At 48.4% G+C, this 13,819-nt stretch overlaps 1 protein-coding gene across 1 annotated transcript in view; it reads left to right on the top strand.

The window, feature by feature from the left end:
* PCGF2 (polycomb group ring finger 2) overlaps positions 1-13,819 on the top strand; it is a 28,494-nt gene that overhangs the window by 11,361 nt on the left and 3,314 nt on the right. Inside the window, exons 2-8 of the mRNA XM_038753991.1 lie at positions 11,052-11,198; positions 11,319-11,415; positions 11,544-11,599; positions 11,710-11,760; positions 12,965-13,073; positions 13,223-13,271; positions 13,425-13,520. Coding sequence (XP_038609919.1) covers positions 11,087-11,198; positions 11,319-11,415; positions 11,544-11,599; positions 11,710-11,760; positions 12,965-13,073; positions 13,223-13,271; positions 13,425-13,520 — 570 coding nt within the window. The 5' untranslated portion in view covers positions 11,052-11,086. The remainder of the gene's footprint in view (positions 1-11,051; positions 11,199-11,318; positions 11,416-11,543; positions 11,600-11,709; positions 11,761-12,964; positions 13,074-13,222; positions 13,272-13,424; positions 13,521-13,819) is intronic.

The raw sequence follows: 13,819 nt of genomic DNA, 5'->3' as shown, positions 1-13,819 counted from the left end.
GCTCTGCACACAGTAAGCGCTCAATAAATATGATTGATTGATTGATTCCTTCTTTCAAGGCCCTACTGAGAGCTCACCTCCTCCAGGAGGCCTTCCCAGACTGAGCCCCTTCCTTCCTCTCCCTCTCGCCCCCCATCTTACCTCCTTCCCTTCCCCACAGCACCTGTATATATGTATATATGCCTGTACATGTTTATTACTCTATTTATTTATTTATTTTACTTGTACCTATCTATTCTATTTATTTTATTTTGTTAGTCTGTTTGGTTTTGTTCTCTGTCTCCCCCTTTTAGACTGTGAGCCCACTGTTGGGTAGGGACCGTCTCTATATGTTGCCATCTTGGACTTCCCAAGCGCTTAGTCCAGTGCTCTGCACGCAGTAAGCGCTCAATAAATACGATTGATTGATTGATTGATTGGTCCTCCCCACCGTCTCTCCGCCCCCATCCCCAGCCAAGGGAGAGTGGTTTGGGATTATTTTCCCAATAATCCCCTTCTCGTTGTTCCCCTTCTAGACTGTGAGTCCACTGTTGGATAGGGATCGTCTCTATATGTTGCCAACTTGGACTTCCCAAGCGCTTAGTACAGTGCTCTGCACACAGTGAGTGCTCAATAAATACGATTGATTGATTGATTTTAGTGGTGAGCCCGAGCCTGGGGGCGGTGGTGACCCGCTGCCGGGTAGGGACCGTCTCTATATGTTGCCAACTTGGACTTCCCAAGCGCTTAGTACAGTGCCGTGCACACAGTAAGCGCTCAATAAATACGATTGAATGAATGAAAGTCTGGGGGTGGTGGGGAGGCGTGATTTGGTGTAGTCACCCTCCAAGTCGGGGTGGGGAAAGGCCACAGGGATCACTGACCCCAGTGAAGTCACAGGGAGTCACAGGGCGGGAGTGAGTGAGTATGTGTCTGCGGCGTCCGGGTTCAAACGTGTATGCGCCTACGTAAAAATCTTGGTATTTGGAAAGCGCCTAATGTGTAAAGTACTGTTCTGAGGCCTGGGGTAGGTACCGGCTAATCAGGTTGGATAAAGAAGCCGGTGTGTGTGTGGTTTTTTTGTGGGTGTCTGTTCATTCATTCAATCCTATTTATTGAGCGCTTACTGCGTGCAGAGCACTGGACTACACGCTTGGGAAATCCAAGTCGACAACATGTAGAGACGGTCCGGACCCAACAGCGGGCTCACGGTCTAGAAGGGGGGAGACGGACGACAAAACAAAACGTGTGTGTGTGGGGGGGTGTGTGTGTGTTTGCGTATGGGCCTGTCAGTTTTTCTGCACATATGCCGAGCGTACTGTGTGCGTGTGTGTGTTTATATGCGCGTGCAATATCCAGGTGTGCGTCTGGTGTGGATGTGGATGTCTGAGTGTGGGCCTGTCCGTTTGTGTATGTTTCTGGGAGGGTGTCTGAGCATATACTGTGAGCCCCACATGGGACAACCTGATCGTCATCATCAATCGTATTTATTGAGCGCTTACTGTGTGCAGAGCACTGGACTAAGCGCTTGGGAAGTACAAATTGGCAACATATAGAGACAGGCCCTACCCACCAGTGGGCTCACAGTCTAAAAGGGGGAGACAGAGAACAAAACCAAACATACTAACACAATAAAATAAATAGAATAGATATGTACAAGTAAAATAAATAGAGTAATAAATATGTACAAACATATATACATATATACAGGTGCTGTGGGGAAGGGAAGGAACCTGATCACCTTGTATCCTCCCCAGCGCTTAGAACAGTGCTTGGCACATAGTAAGTGATAACAAATACCAAAATACAGTGCTTGGCACATAGTGCTTAACAAATACCAAAATACAGTGCTTGGCACATAGTGCTTAACAAATACCAAAATTAGTATATGCTGAGCACAATGTGTGTGTGTGACGTACTATATGCGTCTAGTGATAACAAATACCAAAATACAGTGCTTGGCACATAGTAAGTGATAACAAATACCAAAATACAGTGCTTGGCACATAGTGCTTAACAAATACCAAAATTAGTATATACTGAGCACAATGTGTGTGTGTGTGTATACGTACTGTATGCGTCTAGTGATAACAAATACCAAAATGCAGTGCTTGGCACATAGTACGTGATAACAAATACCAAAATACAGTGCTTGGAACACAGTGCTTAACAAATACCAAAATTATTATATACTGAGCACAATGTGTGTGTGTGTATATGTACTATATGCGTCTAGTGATAACAAATACCAAAATACAGTGCTTGGCACATAGTAAGTGCTTAACAAATACCAAAATTATTATATACTGAGCACAGTGTGTGTGTGTGTGTGTATACGTACTATCCAAGTGTGTGTCTGGTGTGTATGCGGGTGTGTGAGTATGGGCCTGTCAGTTTGTGTAGCGAGGGTGTCTGAGCGTATGCTGAGCGGAGTGTGCGTATGAATGGGTGTACTATCCAGGTGTGCGTCCGGTGTGCATGTGTGTATACGGGCGTTTGAGTGTGTGCCTGTCAGTTTGTCCGTTGTACGTTTGTCGGAGGAGGGTGCCTGAGCCTCTGCTGAGCACCCTGTGTGTGTTGACGTGCTTGCATCTTGTCTCTATATGTTGCCAACTTGTACTTCCCAAGGGCTTAGTCCAGTGCTCTGCACACAGTAAGCGCTCCATAAATACGATTGATTGATTGCATATTTGTGTAACTGGGCTGAAACTGACTTTGCCGTGGGGCTAGAGCCAGTTGGGTTTGCTGTTCAGAGGAGTCCAGGGATGAAATGTTTGCACTGGGGGGGGAGAGTGTGTGTGTGTGTGTGTGTGTGTGTGTGTGTGTGTGTGTGTGTGTGTGTGTGTGTGTGTGTTTGTGACCCGCATCCCGGGGGAGAAGCTCGCCCTCCGGGCCCTGGGGCCTCTTGGCTTTGGACTGTGAGCCCACTGTTGGGTAGGGACCATCACTATATGTTGCCAACTTGTACTTCCCAAGCGCTTAGTCCAGTGCTCTGTACACAGTAAGCGCTCAATAAATACGATTGATTCATTCATTCATTCATTCAGTCGTATTTATTGAGCGCTTACTATGTGCAGAGCACTGGACTAGGCGCTTGGGAAGTCCAAGTCGGCCACATCTAGAGCCGGTCCCTACCCAACAGCGGGCTCACAGTCTAGAAGGGGGAGACGGACGACAAGAGAAAACATATTAACAAAATAAAATAAATAGAATAAACGTGTACAAATAAAATAAATAAATAAATAGGGTGATAAATACGTACAAACATATATACTTATAAGCATTATTATTATTACCCGCCAGAACCAACTGCTCCCATGAGGGGGGAAGGGGGTTGCGGGAGTCTTTGGGGGGGGGGTGGGCTCCCCTTCCTCCCCACCCCTCCGTCCCCCAGGATGGTCGTAATAAGATTTGGGCATCTGGCCAGCCATCAGGGTTTCCATGGAAACAGTGAAGCCTCCCTTCCCCACAGCACCCGTATATATGTATATATGTTTGTACATATTTATTACTCTCTATTTCTTTATCTTCCTTGTACATATCTATTCTATTTTATTTTGTTAATATGTTTTATTTTGTTGTCCGTCTCCCCCTTCCAGACTGTGAGCCCGCTGTTGGGTAGGGACCGGCTCTAGATGTGGCCAACTTGGACTTCCCAAGCGCTTAGTCCAGTGCTCTGCGCACAGTAAGCGCTCAATAAATACGATTGATTGACTGATCAAGGTGGAGCCTGAAAACCTAGAGAGAGGGGAGACAGGGTGGGATACCCTTGGGGGCTCTCCGGGAAGGGGGGGGAGATTGTTTGCCTTTCCAGTCTCCCCCACCTCCCTCAGCCTTCATCTCTCTGGGGTCTCCTCTCTCGCCGCCCCCGAGACCCCCAGAGAGGAAACCAGGCCCGGCAGGGCAGCAGGGAGGGTCTTCCTCTGGGGGTTCATTCATTATTCATTCATTCAGTCAGTCAATCGTATTTGTTGAGCGCTTACTGTGTGCAGAGCACTGTACTAAGCGCTTGGGAAGTCCAAGTTGGCAACATTTAGAGACGGTCCCTACCCAACAGTGGGCTAGGTTCAGCAGCCTCTCGGGTCTCAGGGTCCCTGGGCCTGTCTCTGCCTCCGAGCAGCCCTGCCTGGAAGTCCTTCCATCTGCCGGTGTGTCTGTTCATTCATTCAATAGTATTTATTGAGCGCTTACTGTGTGCAGAGCACTGGACTAAGCGCTTGGGAAGCAGCGTGGCTCAGTGGAAAGAGCCCGGGCTTTGAAGTCAGAGGTCATCGGTTCAAATCCCGGCTCTGCCACTTGTCAGCTGTGTGACTTTGGGCACATCTGTATATATGTTTGTACATATTTATTACTCTATTTATTTTACTTGTACATATCTAGTCTATTTTATTTTGTTAGTAGGTTTGGTTTTGTTCTCTGTCTCCCCCTTTTAGATATTTATTTATTTATTTTACTTGTACATATCTAGTCTATTTTATTTTGTTAGTAGGTTTGGTTTTGTTCTCTGTCTCCCCCTTTTAGATATTTATTTATTTATTTATTTTACTTGTACATATCTAGTCTATTTTATTTTGTTAGTAGGTTTGGTTTTGTTCTCTGTCTCCCCCTTCTAGACTGTGAGCCCACTGTTGGGTAGGGACTGTCTCTATGTGTTGCCAACTTGGACTTCCCAAGCGCTTAGTCCAGTGCTCTGCACACAGTAAGCGCTCAATAAATACGATTGATGATGATGATGATGATGATGAAATCACTTCACTTCTCTGGGCCTCAGTGCCCTCCTCTGTAAAATGGGGATGAAGACCGTGAGCCCCCCGTGGGACAACCTGATCACCTTGTAAATTCCCCAGCGCTTAGAACAGTGCTTTCAATCGATCGTATTTATTGAGCGCTTACTGTGTGCAGAGCACTGGACTAAGCGCTTGGGAAGTCCAAGTTGGCAACATATTAGAGACGGTCCCTACCCAGCAGTGGGCTCACACAAGCGCTTAGTAAATGCCATCATTATCATTATTATTATTATTATTACAAGTGTGCAACAGCCTAGACTGTGAGCCCACTGTTGGGTAGGGACTGTCTCTATATGTTGCCAATTTGTACTTCCCAAGCGCTTAGTACAGTGCTCTGCACATAGTAAGCGCTCAATAAATACGATTGATGATGATGAGAAAGCGCTCAGTAAATACGATTGAATGAATTAATGTGTCTGTCTCTCCTTCTCTGTCTCCCTCCACCCTCTGACCCAATTTCTGTATGTCTGTCTCGCTGTGGGTCCGGCTTCTGAGTTCCTGTGTCTCTGGGTTCTTTATTTTGGGCTATGAGAGAGACAGAGATGGTGAATATGCGCGCTTGTGTGTGTGAGTGAGAGAAAGAGAGAGAAATGATTTGTGCCTACCTTCATTCATTCATTCAGTCGTATTTATTGAGCGCCTACTGTGTGCAGAGCACTGTCCTAGGCGCTTGGAAAGTACAGTTCGGCAACAGAGACAATCCCTAATAAATACAATTGAATAAATGAATGAATACCCTTGTACCCTCCCCAGCACTTAGAGCGGTGCCGTGCACATAGTTAGCATGTAATTAATAATTAATTATGGTATTGATTAAGCACTTACTATGTGCAAAGCACTGCTCTAAGTGCTGGGGAGGTTACAAGGTGATCAGGTTGTCCCACGGGGCGGGGGCTCACAGTCTTCATCTTCATCAAGAGAAGCAGGGTGGCTCTATGGAAAGAGCCCGGGCTTTGGAGTCAAAGGTCATGGGTTCAAATCCCAGCTCCGCCACTTGTCAGCTGGGTGACTTTGGGTAAATCACTTAATAATAATAATAATGGCATTTATTAAGCGCTTACTGTGTGCAAACCACTGTTCTAAGCACTGGGGAGGTAACAAGGTGATCAGGCTGTCCCACATGAGGCTCACAGTCTTAATCCTCATTTTACAGATGAGGTAACTTAGGCTCAGAGAAGTTAAGTGACTTGCCCAAGGTCACACAGCAGACGTGGTGGAGTCGGGATTCGAACCCATCAGATAATAATAATAATGGTGGTGGTATTTTTTTTTTTGATGGCATTTATTAAGCACTTACTATGTGCAAAGCACTGTTCTAAGCGCTGGGAGGATACAAGGTGATGAGGTTGTCCCACGTGGGGCTCACAGTCTTCATCCCCATTTTACAGATGAGGGAACTGAGGCCCAGAGAAGTGAAGTGACTTGCCCAAAGTCACCCAGCTGACAGTTGGTGGAGCCAGGATTTGAACCCATGACCTCTGACTCCAAAGCCCGGGCTCTTTCCACTGAGCCATGCTGCTTCTCTAATAAATAATTTTATTTATTTATTAGTAATATGTTTGTGCATATTTATGACTCTATTTTACTTGTACATGTTTATTCTATTTATTTTATTTTGTTAATGTGTTTTGTCGTCTGTCTCCCCCTTCTAGACTGTGAGCCCGCTGTTGGGTAGGGACCGTCCCTCTATGTTGCCAACTTGGACTTCCCAAGCGCCTAGTACAGTGCTCTGCACACAGTAAGCGCTCAATAAATACGATTGAATGAGAGTGAATAAATACCCAACAATGGGCTCGCAGTCTAGAAGGCGGGAGGCAGCCAACAAAACAAAACCCGCCTCTCTAGATCTGTGTCTGTGTGTTGCTTAATTGTGCGTTAGGCGCTTTCCGTGTCTCCCAATCTAGTACAGTGCTCTGCACACAGTAAGCGCTCAATAAATACGATTGATTGATTGATTGATTGATTGTCTAATCTCTCAGCGTCTCTCCCTGGCTCTGGGTCTCTCTAGGTCTGCGTCGGCACGTCTCTTAGTTTCTGTGTCTACTGGCCGCTTCTGGTACAGGACCTGGGTTCGAATCCTTGCTCCGCCACTTGTCTGTTCTGTGCCTGCTTATTTACCTCATCTGTAAAATGGGGATTGAGACCCGGTGCCCCATGTGGGACATGGACTGTGTCCAACTTTTTTTTTTAATGGCATTTTTTAATAATAATAATAATAATAATAATAATAATGATGGCATTTGTTAAGTGCTTACTATGTGCCAAGCACTGTTCTAAGCGTTGGGGGGATATAAGGTGATCAGGTTGCCCCACGTGGGGCTCACAGTCTTAATCCCCATTTTCCAGATGAGGTAACTGAGGCTCAGAGAAGTGAAGCGCTTTTTAAGCGCTTACTATGCGCAGAGCACTGTTCTAAGCGCTGCGGGGTAGGGGGGATACAAGGTGATCAGGTTGGCCCACGTGGGGCTCACAGTCTTAGTCCCCATTTTAATAACAATAATAATAATAATGTTGGTATTTGTTAAGCGCTTACCATGTGCAAAGCACTGTTCTAAGTGCTGGGGAGAATACAAGGAGATGAGGTTGTCCCATGTGGGGCTCACAGTCTTAATCCCCATTTTACAGATGAGGGAACTGAGGCTCAGAGAAGTGAAGTGACTTGCCCAAGGTCACACAGGAGACATGTGGCGGAGTCGGGATTCGAACCCATGACCTCTGACTCCAAAGCCCGGGCTCTTTCCACTGTGCCACGACGCTGCTTCTTGAGTATCTTGCATCTACCCCAGCACTTAGTGTAGTACCTGGCATACAGCAGAACATATAGTACATATAGTAGTACATATAGAGAAGCAGCGTGGCTCAGTGGAAAGAGCCCGGGCTTTGGAGTCAGAGGTCATGAGTTCAAATCCTGGCTCCGCCAATTGTCAGCTGTGTGACTTTGGGCAAGTCACTTAACTTCTCTGTGCCTCAGTTCCCTCATCTGGAAAATGGGGATTAAGATTGTGAGCCCCACGTGGGACAACCTGATCACCTTGTATCCCTCCCCCCGTGTTTAGAACAGTGCTTTGCACATAGTAAGTGCTTAACAAATACCATCGTTATTATTATTATTATGCAGTAAGCACTTAAATACCACAGTTATTATTATTATTATCTGTTCTCCTTGCCTTTCTTCCCCCGAAACCCCTACCATTTTATCCGTGTTCCCCCTTATGATAACCTTGTCTCCCCCTTCTCGACTGTGAGCCCGCTGTTGGGTAGGGACCGTCTCTATATGTGGCCAACTTGGACTTCCCAAGCGCTTAGTACAGTGCTCTGCACACAGTCAGCGCTCAATGAATGAATGAATGAATCTGCCAGCTGTAATTTTTATTATTGTGGTATTTGTGAAGCGCTTACTAGGTGCCGAGCACTGTTCTAAGCGCTGGGGTAGATACAAGGTAATGTGGTTGTCCCACATTGGGTTCACAGTTTTCAGCGTGGCTCAGTGGAAAGAGCCCGGGCTTTGGAGTCAGAGGTCGTGGGTTCTAATAGGACAACAAAACAAAATCGATCAGTCAATCAATCGTATTTATTGAACGCTTACTTTGTGCAGAGCACTGTACTAAGCGCTTGGGAAGTACAAGTTGACAACATATAGAGACAGTCCCTACCCAACAGTGGGCTCACAGTCTTAAAGGGGGAGACAGAGAACAAAACCAAACATACTAACAAAATAAAATAAATGGAATAGATATGTACAAGTAAAATAAATAAATAAATAGAGTAATAAATATGTACAAACATATATACATACTTAACAAGTAAAATAAATAGAATAGTAACTATGTACCAGTAAAATAGAGTAATAAATCTGAACAAATGTGGCTCAGTGGAAAGAGCCCGGGCTTTGGAGTCAGAGGTCGTGGGTTCTAACAGGACAACAAAACAAAACATATTTAACAAGTAAAATAAATAGAATAGTAAATATGTACCAGTAAAATAGAGTAATAAATCCATACAAACGTGGCTCAGTGGAAAGAGCCCGGGCTTTGGAGTCAGAGGTCGTGGGTTCTAACAGGACAACAAAACAAAACATATTTAACAAGTAAAATAAATAGAATAGTAAATATGTACCAGAAAAATAGAGTAATAAATGTATACAAACGTGGCTCAGTGGAAAGAGCCCGGGCTTTGGAGTCAGAGGTCATAGGTTCTAATAGGACAACAAAACAAAACATATTTAACAAGTAAAATAAATAGAATAGTAAATACGTACCAGTAAAATAGAGTAATAAATCCGTACAAACGTGGCTCAGTCGAAAGAGCCCAGGCTTTGGAGTCAGAGGTCATGGGTTCTAATCCCGGCTCCGCCACTTGTCAGCTGGGTGACTTTGGGCAAGTCACTCCACTTCTCTGGGCCTCAGTTCCCTCATTTGGAAAATGGGGATGAAGACCGTGAGTCCCACGTGGGACAATCTGATCACCTTGTATCCTCCCCAGCTCTTAGATCAGTGCTTGCACATAGTAAGCGCTTAGTAAATGCCATCATTATTATTATTATTCACCCCCATTTTACAAGGGATTAAGATTGTGAGCCCCACGTGCGACAACCTGATCACCTTGTATCCTCCCCAGTGCTTAGAACAGTGCTTGGCACATAGTAAGTGCTTAATAAATGCCATTATTATTATTATTATTCACCCCCATTTTACAGGGGATTAAGATTGTGAGCCCCACGTGGGACAACCTGATCTCCTTGTATCCTCCCCAGCTCTTAGATCAGTGCGTGCACATAGTAAGTGCTTAATAAATGCCATTATTATTATTATTATTTACCCCCATTTTACAGGGGATTAAGATTGTGAGCCCCCCGTGGGACAACCTGATCACCTTGTATCCTCCCCAGTTCTTAGAACAGTGCTTTGCACATAGTAAGCACTTAATAAATGCCATTATTATTATTATTATTCACCCGCATTTTACAGGGGATTAAGACTGTGAGCCCCACTTGGGACAACCTGATCACCTTGTATCCTCCCCAGTGCTTAGAACAGTGCTTTGCATATAGTAAGCGCTTAACAAATGCCATTATTATTATTAGATGAGAGAACTGAGGCACAGAGCGGTGTCTCTCCCTGGCTCCGGGCCTCTGTGTCTTTTCGGACCTGGGGCTCCACGTTGCTCTTTGAGCCCCTGCCAACAACCCTCCTCCCCCTCGGCCACCCCATTAGCGTTGCCATAGAAACCTGCATCTCTGGCTGCCAATGTCCCTTGGCCTGTCCCCAAATCCTGTGTCCCGGGGGCGATTCCCACACAGGACCCTGGGAGGGACAGCGGAGATTTTTGGTGTGCGTTGGGGGGAGAATTTCAGCTCCCTTGGATTCATTCATTCATTCACTCAATCGTATTTATTGAGCGCTTACTGTGTGCAGAGCACTGGACTAAGTGGGAAGTCCAAGTTTGCAACATATAGAGACGGTCCCTACTCAACAGCGGGCTCACAGTCTAGAAGTTCATTCAACCGTATTTATTGAGTGCTTACTGTGTGCAGAGCACTGTACTCAGCGCTTGGGAAGTCCAAGTCGGCAACAGATAGAGATGGTCCCTACCCAACAGCGGGGTCACAGTCTAGAAGTTCATTCATTCATTCAACCATATTTATTGAGCGCTTACTGTGTGCAGAGCACTGGACTGAGCGCTTGGGAAGTCCAAGTTGGCAACATATAGAGACGGTCCCTACCCAACAGCGGGCTCACAGTCGAGAAGTTCATTCATTCATTCAACCGTATTTATTGAGCGCTTACTGTGTGCAGAGCACTGTACTAAGTGCTTGGGAAGTACAAGTTGGCAACATATAGAGACGGTCCCTACCCAACAGCGGGCTCACAGTCGAGAAGTTCATTCATTCATTCAACTGTATTTATTGAGCGCTTACTGTGTGCAGAGCACTGGCCTAAGCGCTTGGGAAGTCCAAGTCGGCAACAGATAGAGATGGTCCCTACCCAACAGCAGGGTCACAGTCGAGAAGTTCATTCATTCATTCAACCATATTTATTGAGCGCTTACTGTGTGCAGAACACTGGACAGAGCGCTTAGGAAGTACAAGTTGGCAACATATAGAGACGGTCCCTACCCAACAGCGGGCTCACAGTCGAGAAGTTCATTCATTCATTCAACCGTATTTATTGAGCGCTTACTGTGTGCAGAGCACTGGACTAAGTGCTTGGGTAGTACAAGTTGGCAACATAGAGAGACAGTCCCTACCCAACAGTGGGCTCATTATGATTATTGTTCCCTCCTTAGCCCGGTTTCCCCGCCCCAGCAGGGGCCCGGGCACCATGCACCGATCCACCCGCATCAAGATCACAGAGCTGAACCCCCACCTCATGTGTGCCCTCTGCGGGGGCTACTTCATCGACGCCACCACCATCGTGGAGTGTCTGCATTCCTGTGAGCGGCCCGGGGGGCGGGACGGAGGCGGGGGGCCTGGGGTGGGGGGAGGAAGGGCCAGGGGCGGCCACACCTGGCCTCACCGGGCCTTCTTCCCCCCCCCCCCGTCTCCCCGGACAGTCTGCAAAACGTGCATCGTGCGCTACCTGGAAGCCAACAAATACTGCCCCATGTGTGATGCCCAAGTCCACAAGACCCGGCCTCTGCTAAGCATCAGGTTGGGCGGGCACCCCGGGGAGGGCCTGGGGTGGTGGGGGGGACACACACGCCCCTCTCGCGCCCACCCCTCTCCCCCGGACGGGCAGAACCCCACCATCCATCCTCCCCCTTGCCCGTATTTTCCAGGTCAGACAAGACCCTCCAGGACATCGTGTACAAACTGGTGCCGGGGCTGTTCAAAGGTACGACGCCCCCCCTTTTCCTCTCCCCGTCTCCCCCGGGCCCCCCATCCCAGCCCCCCGATTCTCCCTTCTGACCACCTCCCGCCCCCCGCTGTGCTTCGCCCTCCCAGATGAGATGAAACGGCGGCGAGATTTCTACGCGGCGTATCCCCTGACGGACGGTGAGAAAACCCACCCCCCCTTGGGTGCCGTCAGCGTGGGGAGGGCGGACCGGGGAGAAATCACAGGCGGGGGAAAAAGCAGGGCACTCAATCAATCAATCAATCAATCAATCGTATTTATTGAGCGCTTACTGGGTGCAGAGCACTTTACTAAGCGCTTGGGAAGTCCAAGGTGGCAACATCTAGAGACGGTCCCTACCCAACAGTGGGCTCACAGTCTAAAAGGGGGAGACAGAGAACAAAACCAAGCAGGGCGGATAACGGGGCACTCGCTCAATCAATCAATCAATCAGTTGTATTTATTGAGCGCTTACTGGGTGCAGAGCACTGTACTAAGCGCTTGGGAAGTCCAAGTTGGCAACATATAGAGACGGTCCCCACCCAACGGTGGGCTCACAGTCTAAAAGGGGGAGACAGAGAACAAAACCAAGCAGGGCGGATAACGGGGCACTCGCTCAATCAATCAATCAATCAATCGTATTTATTGAGCGCTTACTGGGTGCAGAGCACTGTACTAAGCGCTTGGGAAGTCCAAGTTGGCAACATATAGAGACGGTCCCCACCCAACAGTGGGCTCACAGTCTAAAAGGGGGAGACAGAGAACAAAACCAAGCAGGGCGGATAATGGGGCAATCAATCAATCGTATTTATTGAGCGCTTACTGGGTGCAGAGCACTGTACTAAGCCCTTGGGAAGTCCAAGTTGGCAACGTATAGAGACGGTCCCTACCCAACAGCGGGCTCACAGTCTAAAAGGGGAAGACAGAGAACAAAACCAAGCAGGGCGGATAATGGGGCACTCAATCAATCAAACAATCAATCAATCGTATTTATTGAGTGCTTACTGGGTGCAGAGCACTGTACTAAGCGCTTGGGAAGTCCAAGTTGGCAACATCTAGAGACGGTCCCTACCCAACAGTGGGCTCACAGTCTATAAGGGGGAGACAGAAAAACCAAACATACTAACAAAATAAAATGAATAGAATAGATATGTACAAGCAAAATAAGTAAATAAATAGAGTACTCCCGAGCGGGCTGTCGGCTCTGCGACTTTGGGCGAGTCGCTTCGCTTCTCTGTGCCTCGGTCGCCAATCGCGACGGAGACCGTGCCCGACCCGATTAGCCCGTAGCCACCCCGGCGCGTCGGAAGCGCTCGGCAAACGCCCCGATTTCTATCCCGATCCCGCCGCCCGTCACCCCCGCAGTCCCGAACGGCTCCAACGAGGACCGCGGGGAGGTTCTGGAGCAGGACAAGGGGGCCCTGAGCGACGACGAGATCGTCAGCCTCTCCATTGAGTTCTACGAGGAGCTCAGGTGGGTCCCCCGCCCCCCGGCCCCGGGACCCCCGTGCTCCCCTCGGCCCGGGGGGGGGCTCGGGCCCGTTTCCCCCCGGGAACCCCAGCCCTCCGCCCCTACGGAGGCGGTGACGCCGGTCGGGGGGCGCGGATTATTCTTTCCCTCAGGGACGAGAAAAAGGAGTCTCTGGAGAACGGGGCCGGAGACAAGGAGAAGGTGTGGGCCGCCGCCGCCGCCCGGGGGGATTGGGGGTGCCGGGGGAGGTTTCGGGGGGGCTGGGGAATCGGTCGGGGAGGGATTACCGGGGGGCCCCCCACCCCTCTCCTCTCCCCATCCGGCTCTTTCTCCCCCCCACCTCCCTGCCAGAAGACGGGGGTGCGTTTCCTGCGCTGCCCGGCCGCCATGACCGTCATGCACCTGGCCAAATTTCTCCGGAACAAGATGGACGTGCCCAGCAAGTACAAAGTGAGACCCCTCGATGGGGCTGGGGCCGGGGAACGTGTGCATACACACACACAAACACACACAACACACACGGGACCGTGCCCAGATAATAATAATAATAATGGTGGTGGTATTTTTTTTTTTTTTGATGGCATTCATTAAGCGCTTACTATGTGCAAAGCACTGTTCTGAGCGCTGGGAGGATACAAGGTGATGAGGTTGGCCCACGGGGGGCTCACAGTCTTCATCCCCATTTTCCAGATGAGGGAACTGAGGCCCAGAGAAGTGAAGTGACTTGCCCAAAGTCACCCAGCTGACAA

The sequence above is a fragment of the Tachyglossus aculeatus genome, chromosome 11 (assembly GCF_015852505.1).
Source record: "Tachyglossus aculeatus isolate mTacAcu1 chromosome 11, mTacAcu1.pri, whole genome shotgun sequence".
In the NCBI taxonomy this organism is placed as follows: Eukaryota; Metazoa; Chordata; class Mammalia; order Monotremata; family Tachyglossidae; genus Tachyglossus; species Tachyglossus aculeatus.
The sequence above is the reverse complement of the archived record's forward strand: the minus strand, read 5'-3'. Positions and strand labels throughout refer to the sequence as shown.